General features: G+C 48.2%; 1 protein-coding gene across 5 annotated transcripts in view; it reads right to left on the reverse strand.

Moving 5' to 3' along the window:
• Positions 1 to 16,421, reverse strand: part of RYR1 (ryanodine receptor 1) — a 225,696-nt gene that overhangs the window by 142,381 nt on the left and 66,894 nt on the right. For all 5 annotated transcript variants that reach the window (XM_083454661.1, XM_083454659.1, XM_083454660.1 and 2 more), the window contains exons 15-25: positions 15,254 to 15,349; positions 13,980 to 14,098; positions 12,865 to 12,998; positions 11,208 to 11,449; positions 7,939 to 8,131; positions 5,994 to 6,210; positions 4,941 to 5,045; positions 4,435 to 4,538; positions 3,030 to 3,113; positions 1,729 to 1,888; positions 99 to 246 (exon numbers count right to left, since the gene is read on the reverse strand). In XM_083454661.1, the coding sequence (XP_083310787.1) occupies positions 99 to 246; positions 1,729 to 1,888; positions 3,030 to 3,113; positions 4,435 to 4,538; positions 4,941 to 5,045; positions 5,994 to 6,210; positions 7,939 to 8,131; positions 11,208 to 11,449; positions 12,865 to 12,998; positions 13,980 to 14,098; positions 15,254 to 15,349 (1,602 nt within the window). The remainder of the gene's footprint in view (positions 1 to 98; positions 247 to 1,728; positions 1,889 to 3,029; positions 3,114 to 4,434; positions 4,539 to 4,940; positions 5,046 to 5,993; positions 6,211 to 7,938; positions 8,132 to 11,207; positions 11,450 to 12,864; positions 12,999 to 13,979; positions 14,099 to 15,253; positions 15,350 to 16,421) is intronic.

Here is a 16,421-nt window from a genome sequence, read left to right on the forward strand (position 1 = left end):
GCCTGTGTGCCTCTCCTAGCTGTACTGCCCTGCTCCTATCAGCCCTCCCACTAAGACTGGCAGAAGAGCAAACTCGGGGGGAGTAGAAGGACGCTCACTGGCTTCCTGGTCTGGTGGTTCAATGTTGTATCCATAGCCGATTAGGGTGCGGACCGCTTCGCGCAGGCTGTCCCGGTTCGTTTTCTTAGTTCTCTCATCTAGCAGGCTGTAGGGCACCAGGCGCGGGTTGCGTTTGTTTTTGATGTCCTAAGAAGGGCACGGCAGAAAACACACACATAAGACAGGCCCGTTTCCCAAAACCACACCCACCTGTCCATCAGCTGGCATCCACAGGTGATGTCAACTGATGAAGGGAGGGCTCAATCCTGCCGGGTGCTGCTTCACCGGTGCAGGGAATGTGCTGTCGAAGCAGATCCCTCTCCCACTCCGCAGCTCAACTTTGATGGGTGGACTGGACCGCACCCCTATTAGTCACCTGACGTCATCATGACATCAGAGGACATCAGGAAAGTTTGATGGGTGGAGAAAACCATCTGGCCCACTGAGTCAAGAAGGTTCCCCATCCCTGGTATACTCAACACAACATAAACACAGGTATCCTTTATGTTGAACAAAGTATGCCTGACTAGAAAGGTGGAAGGAGCAGAACAGAAGACTCAGGAGTTCTGGCTCACAGCTTTTCTTTCTGTCTTAAGTCAGAACATCTGACGCCTGTGACACAATGGCCATTACATTTTTCTTTTGTTTTTCTTTTTAATTTATACCCCGCCCTCCCCTGCCAGGTCGGCTAACACCAGTCAAATTACAATAAAAACATAATAGGGGAGGGGGGGAAACCAATTTAAAATACAGGTTAAAAATACAATTTAAAATGCAGCCTCATTTTAATAATAGCCCATAGATCAAAACCATAAGGGGAGGGAAACATAAGGATCAGACTGAGTCCAAACCAAAGGCCAGGCGGAACAGCTCTGTCTTGCAGGCCCTGCGGAAAGATGTCAAGTCCCACAGGGCCCTGGTCTCTTGTGACAGAGCGTTCTACCAAGTCGGGGCCAGTACTGAAAAGGCCCTGGCCCTAGTTGAGACCAATCTAACCACCTTGTGACCTGGGACCTCCAAAATGTTGTCATTTGTGGACCGTAAGGTCCTCCGTGGGGCATACCAGGAGAGGCGGTCCCATAGGTAGGTGGGTCCTAGGCTGCATTGGGCTTTAAAGGTCAAAACCAGCACCTTAAACCTGACCCTGTACTCCACCGGGAGCCAGTGCAGCTGGAAAAGCACTGGATGAATGTGATCCCGTGGCAAGGACCCCGTAAGGAGTCTCGCCGCAGCATTCTGCACCCGCTGGAGTTTCTGGGTCAGCTTCAAGGGCAGCCCCACGTAGAGCGAGTTACAATAATCAAGCATGGAGGTGACTGTCGCATGGATCACTGTGGCCAGATCTGGGCGAGAAAGGTAAGGGACCAACTGCTTAATATGGCAGAGATGGGAAAATGCCACCTTGCTGTGGCTGCAACCTGCTCCTCCATGGAAAGGAAGGCGTCGAAGGTTACACCCAAGCTCTTGACAGAAGGTGCTGGCACTAATTGAGCCCCTGCAAGAGATGGGAGTTGGCTACCTCTGGTTTAACTTTAAGCTTTCCTTCCTCCCCTGTCACCCAGAACCCTGCCAGGTTCTGGGTTGTAGCGTTTGCTACGCATCGCTCTCATGCCAACTGGTATACCACACCTGAACAACACTATAGGTCCAGCCCTGCTGGACGCGATCTCTTGCCCAGACATTATGTCCATTCTCTGCCAGTTTGTCCACCAGGGTGTTCTGGGCCGGAGTTAACTTGATGTGGTTGAGATCCAGCGGCGCTGGTTTGTAGCCATTGGACATCATGTACCTGTCAAGAGGATCAAAGCAGGGCTTTAGAGCAAGGCGAATGCCCCCCCAAGCCTTTCTTCCCACCTGTTCGCAGACACTGAGCCATTTGGGACAGCATTCCCCTCGCCTTCGCCAGCTCGTTTGCCCATCCGGACAAATAAACAATTCCGTATCTGCTTGGTGGGAAAACAGGCCAGCAAATCAACCGTCCCGTCTCAAAATGGTAAGCCAACATTGCATAGCCAGGGCTGCAATTCATAATTCTGCACCAAGCAGAATTTGCACGTTTGTGTTCTTCGTCAGCCTGGATGGTAAACAGAGCAAAGGGATGGGCAGCTGGGAAAAGCCGCAAGTCTGCATTTTGTAACACTCTTAAGGCAGAACAGACTCTGTCTGTAGGTATCAAGTAGCACCAAGAACTAGTCTTTCATATAATTTACGTGTTTGGATTATTAATGTACCAGGATTAAAGGTGAAACTAATATTATTGAAAGGTGAAACTAATATATGAGATAGACTCATGACATGCAAAGCGAGATCTGCTTCTACTTCTCAGAGGTCCAATATTGCTCTATTTGCAATCCTCGTCTTGCTGATTTCATTTAATATTCTAATTTCCTGAGATTGTTAATTTGGGGTTTTCATTAGCTGTACGCCATGATCATCACAATTATAACAAATCAAGGCTTGACATATCTCGCTTTGCATGTCATGAGTCTATCGCATATATTAGTTTCACCTTTTAAGTTGAATTACTGAAATAAATGAACTTTCCCACGATATTCTAATTTTTCGAGTTTCACCTGTACAAGTTTCTGGCAATCACAAGAGGGCTTCCCATGGGCAACTGATTGGCCACTGTGGGAACAGGCCGCTAAACTAAATGGGTGACTGGCCCAATCCAGCAGGGGTCTTCTCCAGTCAGATGGGCGGGGTACAAATGATAACATTCTTCTTCTTCTTCTTCTTCTTCTTCTTCTTCTTCTTCTTCTTCTTCTTCTTCTCTTATGTAAGCAGAGCATGTGCATCACTGAGCTACAGACCCTTCCAAATGTCAGAGGGGCGATTGAAGGTAACCTTGGCAGCAAACCATCACACACACACACACATTCAGAGCTACACTTTGGCCTCTGCCTGGAGGCAGCGACCAGCCCACCTACGTTTTAGGAAGCTTTGTCTTCTTGAGGTTCTCTTCAGCCTTCTCATCTGCCATCCCCACATGGCAGCCCAGAGCAAGCAAGGTCCTGCGGGGACAGAGCAAGGGTTAAATAAACTCTGCTGTGTCCTTAGAGGCCACATTCCTTTCCACCACTCATCTCAGCGAGCAACCATGAATCAGAGACGGCTGATTTTCAGTTTCAAGGGGAATTCAACGGGGAAGAGACTACTGAATCAGAGTTCAATTTACCGGCAGTACCATCTGTCAAATATGAGGCTGGTATGTGTGTGTGTATAGAAAGCTGGGTTCGTGATAGGGACAGAATGATCTGTCAGCTTTTGTTCTCTCAGTTTCTCAGTCTTAAATTCCATTCCCCACATTGCCATTTCTTTTCTTTTAAAAAAACCACAGTCATGAAAATTCATCAGCACTCCAGTGTAAATTTCACCTGATAAACACGCTGTTATATTCAGTCTCGACTAAGGCGCACATTTTTGCAAGCCCGTAATGAAATGCAGTCTTGTATGTTATTTTCGCCAACACCTTTGCTTTTATGCACGCTCTAATGCACACATTTTTGTAACCTAGGGGACTGCAGCCTTCTACAGAGAACAGGCTTCCCACCTCTGCTCTAAGACATTTTCTCTGGTGTTTTTCTCAGTTCCTCTCTGTTTCCTTTTATGGACCCTGACAATGCCAGGACCCTTTTTCCATTGCCAATCGCATGGGTAGGCAAACTAAGGCCCGGGGGCCGGATCCAGCCCAATAGCCTTAGGTCCAGGAATCAGTGTGTTTTTACATGAGTAGAATGTGTGATTTAATTTAGAATGCATCTCTGGGTTATTTGTAGGCTGCCTGGTGTTTTTATATACAGTGGTACCTCGTGTTAAGAACTTAATTCGTTCTGGAGGTCCATTCTTAACCTGAAACTGTTCTTAACCTCAAGCACCACTTTAGCTAATGGGGCCTCCTGCTGCCACCGCACCACCGGAGCACGATTTCCATTCTCATCCAGAAGCAAAGTTCTTAACCCGAGGTACTATTTCTGGGTTAGCGGAGTCTGTAACCTGAAGCGTCTGTAACCTGAAGCGTATGTAACCTGAGGTACCACTGTAGTAGAGTGTGTGCTTTTATTTAAAATGCATCTCTGGGTTATTTGTGGGGCATAGGAATTCGTTCAATTCCCCCCCCCCCCAAAAAAAAATATAGTCCGGCCCCCCACAAGGTCTGAGGGACAGTGGACCGGCCCCCTGCTGAAAAAGTTTGCTGACCCCTGGCCTGCCGTCTTATCCTGCCCCTTGACCTACACATGTAGAATGGATACCTACCTCCCCACCCAACCCAAAAAGCTGACCCACTTAAATTGAGCTTGCTTCTCCACTTAGGACTTTCCACCACCAACTCACTTGAGTGTCTCTCCCGACATCTGCAGGTTGTAATTGCGTTCTGGTTCGGGCAGGCTGTGGAAATCCAGCAAACATGGGTGCAAGCGCTTGTTGTCATCCCGGATCTGAAAACGGGGCAGGAGGCACGGGATGTCATTGAAGTACAGTAGATGCTCGGGTTGCAAACGTGATCTGTGCTGGAGGCACGTTCACAACCCGCAGTGTTCGCAACCCGCAGCGCCACGTCTGCGCATGCGCAGGTTGCGATTCAGCGCTTCTGCGCATGCACGGCCGCCGAAACCCACAAGTAAACTGTTCCGGTACTTCCAGGTTTTGGCGGATATGTAACCTGAAAAAATGCAACCTGAAGAGTCTGTAATCCGAGGTATGACTGTCCGAGTTCTCCCTCCCTTGCCACGACTAAAGTGAGTTGGGGGATAAGGAAACAGCAGCTTCCCAACCTATATATTAATTGGGGGTGGGGGTGTGTGGAACAGGAGTCCCATCGGTGGGCACCGAACACTCACGGGGCCATAAGTCCACCCTTGCTCGATGCGAGTCAAAGCCCAAAGTTCATGGATGTTCTCTGCCAGTTTCTCCCGAATCCGCTCAAGATGGGGGGGCAGTACAATCTGCAGAGAAGGGAAAGAGGAAAGTTAGCAGGAAGATGAGGCACAGCTGTGATTCCTAACTACCTATATTTTCCCAGTAGTGATGTATGGAAGTGAGAGCTGGACCATAAAGAAGGCTGATCACCGAAGAATGGATGCTTTTGAATTCTGGTGCTGGAGGAGACTCTTGAGAGTCCCATGGACTGCAAGAAGATCACAACTCTCCATTCTTAGGGATATCAGCCCTGAGTGCTCACTGGAAGGACAGATCCTGAAGCTGAGGCTTCAATATTTTGGCCACCTCATGAGAAGAGAAGACTCCCTGGAAAAGACCCGGATGTTGGGAAAGATGGAGGGCACAAGGAGAAGGGGACGACAGGGGGAGAGATGGTGGGACAGTGTTCTCGAAGCTGCCAGCATGAGTCTGACCAAACTGCGGGAGACAGTGGAAGACAGGAGTGCCTGGCGTGCTCTGGTCCAGGGGGTCACGAAGAGTCAGACACGACTAAATGACTAAACAACAACAACTACCTATATAAAGGGACGCGGGTGGCACTGTGGGTTAAACCACAAAGCCTAGGGATTGCCAATCAGAAGGTCAGCAGTTCAAATCCCCGCGATGAGGTGAGCTCCTGTTGCTCGGTCCCTGCTCCTGCCAACCTAGCAGTTCGAAATCACGTCAAAGTGCAAGTAGATAAATAGGTACCACTCCAGCGGGAAGGTAAACAGCATTTCTGTGCACTGCTCTGGTTCACCAGAAGCGGCTTAGTCATGCTGTGTACATGACTCAAGAGTCGGCCACGAGTGGACCTAAGGGTCAGGGGTCCCTTTACCTTTTAACTACCTATATAGCCCAGCCTTTGGCAAACCTGGCAACTGCTTGCCCCAGAAATCACTCCGCATTGGGGCTGGCCAATTTCAACCTGACCCCACCACCTCCCCACACTTTGCTCCCATGATCCTCTTTACCTGGATGGTATCCACGGGATATGGCGTAAAGGAAGTGTGGGACAAGGACTGGGTGGGCCCCAGAAGGTTCCGGAACCCGTTGAAGTCGTGTTTATACTCCTTGATGGGCTCCACACGCATCTTGTCACGTGGCAGGAGGGCCTCATAGCAGGGGGCATAGCCCGGTGGGGGCAGGAACTTGAAGTCCCCATGGCGTCCCCCCAGGAGGAACCTCACCCTGGCAGGGGGAGGGCAAAATAGAGAGAGTTGGACACTGTCCCCCTTAAGGAAAGAAGCTACTGTCATTTAAAAAAATATATATATATTATTATTATATTTTATTTAATGTAATTATTACAAAGTACAAGCAAAATACATACAAATACATACGTATATTTTTCAGATAAGCACACATATATAAAAAAGAACAAAAAAGAAAAAAGGAAGAAAATAAAAAATAAAAATAAAAAATAAGAAGAGAAATTGGAAGAAAAAGAAAAACTGGAAGAATTTCTTCCAAATTTATTCTACAAAATCTCAATAATAAAATTTAATTGATTGACTTCCATTGCTTACACTGCACTTCCTATATACATTTTAAGCAAATTTGTATCTGTTATTCCGTATTTTTCCCATTCAATCTCATATGAATATTCTAATCAATACGTTTTCTACATCTTTCATAAATCTATTCTAAACACAATCAATACCTTACACTTAATCCTTGTCTACATAAATAATCATTTAAACATTTCCATTGTTTCTGGATTATATTTTTTGGGTTTTGTCTTATCAGTCAGCTTTGCTAATTCCAAGTATTCGCATAATTTACCCAGCCATTCTTCTTTGGTTGGAATGTAATTCCCTTAAGGAAATAACCTACTGTTTAAAGGTCTTTGGGTGGAAAAGCAGGCTAGAAATATTAGCATTGTCCCGCCTACGGGCTGAACAACAGAACTCCGCCCCTGCTGCCCTGCCCCCATTCTCGCAGGCCTTGATTGGCTCAGAGCCTCTCTCCAGTTTTCTGAATGGCCGTGATGGGCTCTTTGACAAAGAAACTGTCCGGGGGCCACATGTGAGTGATGGAGGGGGCCAGAGGCAACCATTGGGTAGAGCAAGCGGAAGATGTTACCACTCCTGGTGGTTTCCTTTGCTGTTGCGTTTATGGCTTTTCTCTTCAAAATTATACTCTAAACAGAAAATGAAGTAGCAACATAGACAGTACTAACTACAATCTAAGGGACGCGGGTGGCGCTGTGGGTTAAACCACAGAGCCTAGGACTTGCTGATCAGAAGGTCGGCGGTTCGAATCCCCGCCACGGGGTGAGCTCCCGTTGCTCGGTCCCTGCTCCTGCCAACCTAGCAGTTCGAAAGCACGTCAAAGTGCAAGTAGATAAATAGGTACCGCTCCGGCGGGAAGGTAAACGGCGTTTCCGTGCGCTGCTCTGCTTCGCCAGAAGCGGCTTAGTCCTGCTGGCCACATGACCCAGAAGCTGTACGCCGGCTCCCTCGGCCAATAAAGCGAGATGAGCGCCGCAACCCCAGAGTCGGCCACGACTGGACCTAATGGTCAGGGGTCCCTTTACCTTTAACTACAATCTGCTACGATAACTAGGGGCCAGTCCAATCACTCTCTCGTCCGGCTCCTGCTACCCCCAAATTTTCTCGTCCCTAGATCTAAAGCGATGTGGCTCTCCTCTTCGGATTTTCAAAGCATAGGGAACCTTCAGATTTAGGGAGGAGAAATCGTGGGATGACAGGAGTTGGAGAAGAGCGCCACAGGGATGAGGGGGAAATTAAAAGGGAGGCACACAGGGTTTGCAACCTGCATCAAGGCTAGGTGCAGACAGGCCCTAAAATGAATTCTCCTCCTAAGAGAACGTTAACTCGATGGGGATTATTTCTCTTCCTTAGTGGGTGAGCACAGGTCTGGGGCCTGAACCTCGTTTCTGTGCTTTGAGCTTACTTGATGCCTGCAGAAAAGCTGACCACAGGGAAGAAGAGGCCGTCCAGGTTGAAGTTCTCAAACATGCCCTGGACGGGGAAGCCATTGATGCGGAAGGAGATGCTGGGCACGCTCAGATCGAGGCAGCAGCTCACCACGTCGTCCGGCCCCAAGGTGTGCTGGCCGGGGGAGGTCACGGGCCGAGCCACGCGTCCTGCGCCAAGGAGAGAGGAATCATAGAACAGTAGGAATCTCAACTAGATCATACAGGACAACATACAATGAATTCATAACATGCGGGCAATGTTGACATTTCCATTCCACCTTAAGGAACAGGCATGAGATTGTTGCGTGTCACATGTCTGTTTACATTCCAGCACATAGCTGTCAACTTACAGATTTGAAAAGAAGGGGCCAGCAGCCTCGAAAATAAGGGATCAGCAGCCAAAATAAGGGATTTTCCCAGCACAGGTATGTTCGGCTTCTGAGCCCCTCCGAGCCAAAGGCAGAAAGCCCAGCCAGCAGCCAAACAAAGCCTCAAGCGGTGGTTTCCACAGCGCAGCAACCCGGCAAAGGGGACGCAGCAAGGAAAACCACCGTCACCTCTCTGCTGGGAAGCGCTGAGCAAAGGCGAGTCCCCAGGCAACGTGGCCAATTTGATCGGCACAAGGCATGCAAGCTCCACCCCTAGTCGTTCTTAGACTCCTTATTGGGTGAGCTACGCAGCCAAGCAACATAGCTGGAGCCTCCCTCCTCCCTGGCCGGCAGGGAGGGAGGGAGAGGAGCTGCTTCCTTTGAAACCCGGGAAATTTAAGGGACATCATCAATAAGGGACAGCAGCGGGACACAGCGCTGGGATAAGGGACTGTCCCGCCAAATAAGGGACGGTTGACAGCTATGTTCCAGCACAGCTTGCTGGGAACTTCCATTTGTGTGTAGCTTTTGCTGTTCTCTCCGAGACGACATGAGAGACACGACATGTTTCTTTGTTCTGATTTATGTTTAATCAATCTGCAGCTGTAGCATGACTTCATACGCCTCACGCCTACTTCTGTGTGCAAAGTACAGTCTGCTAATTGTGTGCCCTGGCTTTTGAAGTTCGGGTCACTGAGCATGGGCCGATGGAAGGAGACGTCCGAGCTGGACTTGCCAGCTGGCCTCCCGGCCCCTCTGCATGTCGACAACAAGCCTTCAGCCCAAGACTCCTCTTCACATTGAACCCCATGGATTCAGTGGAATTCATGAGGACTAGCATCCTCCTGCTACGTTTTACCCTCTTGGCCGTGTAACTTTGCTCCTAATACAAACCACAGAAGCTCGTCCTTTCCTTGGCAACCATCTGCACCTCCTATGAGAAGGTCCCCTTGCTATTCGTGTGCTGCCACCAACTTACGAGTGCTGCAGTGCAAGAGATTATTGCGCTTATATCCCACCTTCCTCCAAGGAGCTCATGATGGCAAAAATCGTCCTTTTTCACCCTCACAACAACCTTGTGAGGTAGGTTAGGGTGAGAGAGGGTGCTGGATGGACCAAGGTCATCCAGGGATCTCCGTGGCCGAGTGGCGGTTTGAACCCCGGTCGCTCAGGTCCTAGTATGGCACTAACCACTGCACCATCCAGGATTAAAAAATGGACCATGTAGAGAGGGGTGAATAGACCTCGGTGCATGCAAACGCCCAGAGTCCATGCAAGCAGGGCTGTGTGTCTTTTCTGAACCTATTTTTAAAACATTTAAGATCAGCAGACCTATATTTCTGCCCAGGATTATGCGTTAGTTGAATGTTATTACTGGTAATGGCATTACTCAATGATATAATTATTAATTGTTATTGGTTACTTGAGCAGACGGGGTGATGTGGAATAGTTGGGGGTTGTCTGCTTGGATTTGTTCTGTGTTATGTGTGTGGATTTTTCAATTATTTAAGGTAACTGCATTATACGTGTTCTCATTTGCTTTTGTTGTTGTTGTTGTAATCTTTGGTAATATTTATTAGATTTTCTAGATGATACATAAGCTCCCTGCTGAAATTTAAAAGGCCCTTTCTAGTTCTTTAAAGCACACCTAATTCCTTCCCTCTTTCCTCTCGAGCCTCCCTCTTTCAATTACTGTGTTGCTTTAATGGGATTGTTTTCTTGCATATTTTAATTACGGGTGTTTATATTTCAGCGTTTTAATGGGACTGCTTTGCCGCTAATTATAACCGTGTGTTTTAAATATGGGTGTTTATATTTTCATTGCTCGGCTTTTATACTTGCAAACCATACTTAGAAGCCCATCTTGACAATAGTAATGACTTCCACCTCCCTCAGAATTTTAGGGCGTATAGCCTAGGGACAGGGCCTTCTCTGTGGCAGCCCCTAAGTTGTGGAACTCCCCACAGAGGCACAAGTGGCATGTCTGCTGTACAGTTTTCGGCAAATGCCAAAGACACACCTCTTTATCCTGGCCGTTTACACCTGAGACATCTGTTCTCAGGATCCACACTATTCTTGTGACTGTACTCCATTTTAACTGTTTTATATTTTATATCGCTGTGATTTGCCGTGGGACCTGCTGGTGAAGGGCAGGTGACAAATATAATAATAGTTATACAGTGGTACCTCCAATTAAGTACTTAATTTGTTCCGGAGGTCCGTACTTAACCTGAAACTGTTCTTAACCTGAAGCACCACTTTAGCTAATGGGGCCTCCTGCTGCTGCTGCCGCCGCGCCACCAGAGCCCGATTTCTGTTCTCATCCTGAAGCAAAGTTCTTAACCTGAAGCACTATTTCTGGGTTAGCGGAGTGTGTAACCTGAAGCATATGTAACCTGAAGCGTATCTAGCCCAAGGTACCACTGTAGTAATAAATAACAGCAAAAACATTTCCTCCCGTTGCCTTAGATCAGGGTTTCCCAGGCTTGGGCCTCCAGCTGTTTTTGAACTACATTTCCCATGATCCCTAGCTAGCAGGACCAGTGACTGAGAAAGATGGGAATTGTAGATCAAAAACATCTGGAGACCCAAGTTTGGGAAACTCAGCCTTAGATGCCACAACAACAACAACAACAACAACAACAACAACAACAATTTATTTCCATGCCTCCCATCTAATTGGGTTGCCCCAGCACCACTGGGCAGCTTCCAACAATTATAAAACCACAGTAAAAGCACCAAATATAAAAAACTTCCCCAGTACGGACTGCCTCTATTTGTCTTCTAAATGCAGGTAGTCGTTTATTTCCTTGACATCTGAATCCTGAATGGCGTGTGCAAGGTGTGTGAACCGCCCCACGCAGGTGCTGCCCTACCTGACCACAGGTGCAGGCCGTCGAAGCCAAAGGAGTAGAGGTCGTCCCCGACGCCGTTGCCTCCCCAACCTTCCCCGCCTCCGGGGTAAGGGCTGTATCCTTCTGCCATGGCCCAGCCCACCCGCAAATGGGTGGCCTGAGAGGTCACGAAGGGTTCCACGTAATCCACGATCATCTCATAGTACCACTTCTTGTACTGGGTGGAGCCATCGTGCGTGCCCAGGAAGATGTTGGGGCGCATGCTGTTTAAGAGGGAGGAAGAGGAGGGAGGGTGAAGAAAGGAGGGAGAAGAAGGAAAGACCACCCAGACCCAAAGGGAAGAGAAAACCAAAGGACGTGATGGTGATTTGGGGGGTCTCTCTGATGGCCTTCCTCTGAGTTTAAATTCTTTGATCCCAGTTGAATCCTAGGTTAAGGGTAAAGGTAAAGGGACCCCTGACCATTAGGTCCAGTCATGGACAACTCTGGGGTTGCGCGCTCATCTCGCTCTATAGGCTCTATTTGTCCGCAGACAGCTTCCGGGCCATGTGGCCAGCATGACTAAGCCACTTCTGGCGAACCAGAGCAGCGCATGGAAACGCCGTTTACCTTCCTGCCGGAGTGGTACCTATTTATCTACTTGCACTTTGACGTGCTTTAGAACTGCTAGGTGTGCAAGAGCTGGGACCGAGCAACGGGAGCTCACTCCGTCGCGGGGATTTGAACCGCCGACCTTCTGATCGGCAAGTCTTAGGTTCTGTGGTTTAGACCACAGCGTCACCCGCGTTTCTTAGATCCTAGGTTACGTTAAACTAAAAATTAAAGTTCCGCAAGGCAGATTCTCTGCCAAGGAAAGCTTGATCCTGCTATAACAAACTAGCTAAAGTTACACAATTTCTCTTATATGCACCATTTATTATGAAAAATTTGCTATAGTGTCCAAGACAGATTCTGCAGCAGGGCAAGGGATCTGACGCTCTGCTGCCCCCGCATCTTGGGAAATCTTATTCCACCGCCCCTCTAGCTTCTGAGGGCGATGTCGAACTGACTCAAAACTCAAAACAGGTCCCCTGAAATCATTGGCCTTGATTTACTTAAGTACACTGATTTCAGTGGGTCTACTCCATAACAGGGACGTGGGTGGCAATGGGTTAAACCACAGAGCCTAGGACTTGCCGATCAGAAGGCCGGCGGTTCGAATCCCCTTAATGGGCTGAGCTCCCGTTGCTCGGTCCCAGCTCCTGCCAACCTAGCAGTTCGAAAGCACGTCAAAGTGCAAGTAGATAAATAGGTACTGCTCCGGCGGGAAGCTAAACGGCGTTTCCGTGCGCTGCTCTGGTTCGCCAGAAGCGGCTTAGTCATGCTGGCCACATGACCCGGAAGCTGTATGCCGGCTCCCTCGGCCAATAAAGCGAGATGAGCGACACAACCCCAGAGTCGGCCACGACTGGACCTAATGGTCAGGGGTCCCTTTTTACTCCGTAATATGGCTAACAGTGGATATCATCCTGATATTTCAGCAATTGTTGTCTGCACACCTTTGGAACTCATAAGGACTAGAAACGTAAAGGAAAGTCTAGTCACGTTTCAAAATTTGCATTCTGTGCTGATACCCCCACCTCACCCCAGAATAATTGGGACATATGTGATGCCACATTAAAACGGGGAAAGCACCAACCTGGTGACGTAGTTGATGAGCTTTGTCTGCAAAAGTAGGTCCCTTCCTGGGAGCAAGTTTTCAGTGATGAGGTTTTGGTTAGAGCGGACAGCCACACCGTTGCAGACACACAGAGAGCAGAGGACATCCAGGACCTGCCAAGGGGGCACCAAAATTTATTTATTTCATAAAACTTACATCCTGCTTGATTGTAAAAAACAAATCAAAACCCTCAAAGTGGCTTACAAACAATTAAAACAATGGAATTATCAGCAAAACAAAAACACCACAGTTAAAAACAACTATTTAAAACATTCAAACAAATAATTAACATTGATGATAAGGAAAAAACCAGATTAATGAGCCAGGCTCATCAATTTCAATGGGTCTACTCTGAATAGGAGTTAACACTGGACACGATCCAAGTGTGCTACATGTGCCTGTTAGAATCATAGAATCATAGAAGAGTTGGAAGAGACCACAAGAGCCATCGAGTCCAACCCCCTGCCAAGCAGGAAACACCATCAGAGCACTCCTGACATATGGTTGTCACACCTCTGCTTAAAGACCTCCAAAGGTCTTTAGAATTCCTGATCTATGATTGCAGTCATGGGATTTTTGTCTATCACATGACAGTGTATGTTTTGACTCCATAGAGTGGGAAGTGACGGAGACAGGATGTTTGTGTTACTGTGTTCCACGAAGTGGGACTATTGTCCTTTGTTCTTTTTCTCTTTGCTGTCTGATGCCAGAGAGAGAGGGAGCCATGTTGCTGTGCTCCGTGTGTGTTTATATGTAAAAAAAGTAGATTAGCCAAAATGCTGAGTTGCTGAGGTCTGTTACGCAAGCTGCAAAGACTCTGCGGATCCCTAAGTGTGCCGGTGTCTTTTGGCATCGGTCGCTGTGATGTTCAGGCTGAAGAAAGCTTATGAAGCTCCCAAACGAAAGACCAGAAGGGAGAGAACATGCCAGTCGGGTATGTGTCTCTGCCAGGGTCCTACTTGAGTGTAGGCTGAACTCCTGGCAGTGCCCTTCCCCTGGCCTGTGCCCAACATGTTGCAGAGAAAAAAGCTTTCTGCCAACTGACACTTGTCTGCGAGAAGAGGAGCCAGTGGCGCATGTGTGGCTCGACTTACCTTGTGGTTGCGCCCGTGTTTGTCCAAGAGCGAAATGATGGACTTGATGTGGTTCTCCTGGATGATGTTCAGAACTTCAGGGCTTTCAATGAGTACGCAGTATAAAACCTCCAAGATGCCTGCCAGATAAGACCAGGATGGGATAAAGAGAGAGTGAGAGAGAGAGCGCACACATACACGTTATCCCCACAACAACCCTGTAAGGTAGGCTAGACTGGGAGCGAGTGACTCCTCAAAGGTCACCCAGCGAGGTTCATGGCCAAGTGGGGATGTGAACCTTGGTCTCCAGGTCCTAGTCCAACACTCTGGCCATTACACCACACTGGCCCCCAAGCTAATGGATAATGGTTGATTCCCCCATAATTTTAGGGGAATTTTAGGGGAACTATAGCTATAAAAAGGTAAAGGTACCCCTGCCCGTACGGGCCAGTCTTGCCAGACTCTAGGGTTGTGCGCTCATCTCACTCTAGAGGCCGGGAGCCAGCGCTGTCCGCAGACACTTCCGGGTCACGTGGCCAGCGTGACAAGCTGCATCTGGCGAGCCAGCGCACGGAACGCTGTTTACCTTCCCACTGGTAAGCGGTCCCTATTTATCTACTTGCACTTAGGGGTGCTTTCAAACTGCTAGGTTGGCAGGCGCTGGGACCGAGCGATGGGAGCTCACCCCGCCGCGGGGATTCGAACCGCCGACCATGCGATCGGCAAGTCCTAGGCGCTGAGGTTTTACCCACAGCGCCACCCGTGTCCCGACTATAGCTATACACAAGACTAAATTGCTTTCAGCACTGGGTTATGTTTCCTCTCCAACCATTTCTTTGTTTTAACATTGATAGATAGATAGATGAGATAGATAGATAGATAGATAGATAGATAGATAGATAGATAGATAGATAGATAGATGAGAGATAGATAGATGATAGATAGATAGATGATAGATAGATAGATAGATAGATAGATAGATAGATGATAGATAGATAGATAGATAGATAGATAGATAGACAGATAGATAGATGATAGATGATAGATAGATATAGATAGATGATAGATAGATAGAGATAGATAGATAGATAGATAGATAGACAGATAGACAGATAGACAGATACTAGCCTTCCTCAGCCTGCAGTTTGGGATTACAAAAGTTTAGGACTACAACTCCCATCATCCCTGCCTACTGCCTGGGGATGATGGGTATTGTAGTCCAAAACTTCAATAGTACTCGGGTGGCTTGAAGAAGATCATGGTATAGGGCAGCCCCGACAACCCCATCTGCTCACCAGAGGAGGCCTCCAGTCGATCCAACTTGCTGACCAGCCAGTCCAGGTTGTTGGAGAAAAGGGCGCAGTTGGCCCGGTTCCCACGGATCAGTGAAGCTGCGTGGAGGGACACCAAGGGAAAGGGCGTGCATGTTACTATCCAGCTAGTTACCACCACGACATTATTGTCAGGCAATTTAATTTTGCAACCGCGAGATCAGACCAAAGGGCTATTATCTCGCCCAGCATTGGGTCCTCACAATGGATAACCAGAAGCCCACAAGCAGACATGATGGATGGAGTAGCCTTCTCTCACTCACTCACAATCCTTTTACTTTAAATTATGGTTTAAAAGTGGCACGCAAACCTTCCCCATCTGTATGATACCTTTCCATCAGGGTTATATCAATTTAAATAGTCATGCCTTGCCCCAGGGAACAGGGGTTTCTTTAGGCTGCCAAGAGTTGTTAGGAGACCACCCCACTATTCCCCTTACAGAGCTCCAGTTTCCAGAGTGGTTTAATGGTCCGTCCCATTTCTTAAGTGACTGGTTCCTTAAGAAAAGGGATGAACCGTTAAACCACTCTGGAAACTGAAGATCTGTAAAGGGAATAGTGGGGAATAGTGTAAAGGGAATAATCTCCTAACAACTCGGCACCCTTAACAAACCACACTTCCGAGGATTCTCTGGGAGCAAGGCATGACTGTTTAAAGTGGTATAAAAGGTAAAGGTAAAGGGACCCCTGACCATTAGGTCCAGTCGTGGCCGACTCTGGGGTTGTGGCGCTCATCTCGCTTTATTGACTTGCTTTCGAACTGCTAGGTTGACAGGAGCAGGGACCGAGCAACGGGAGCTCACCCCATTGTGGGGATTCGAACCGCCGACCTTCTGATCGGCAAGCCCTAGGCTCTGTGGTTTAACCCACAGCGCCACCCGTGTCCCTTTTAAAGTGGTATAACACTGATTAAAATGTATAATGCAGATGGGACACAAGGATGCACATTCTTAGAAAGTCTTCAGGGGCTGCAGATCTAATAAATTCAGGGGCCAGGAAGGGTTGCTTGCGAAATCTGCAACCAAATCCAGACCAAATCAGAACTGGAAATCGATGGTGACCCCCTTCCCAAAACTTCGCTAGCCACGCGAGAGTGCCCTGCAAGCTCCAGATCTGTTCTACATCAACATGGG

This window comes from Podarcis tiliguerta (genome assembly GCF_965153285.1).
Source record: "Podarcis tiliguerta genome assembly, chromosome: 8".
Lineage (NCBI taxonomy): Eukaryota > Metazoa > Chordata > Lepidosauria > Squamata > Lacertidae > Podarcis > Podarcis tiliguerta.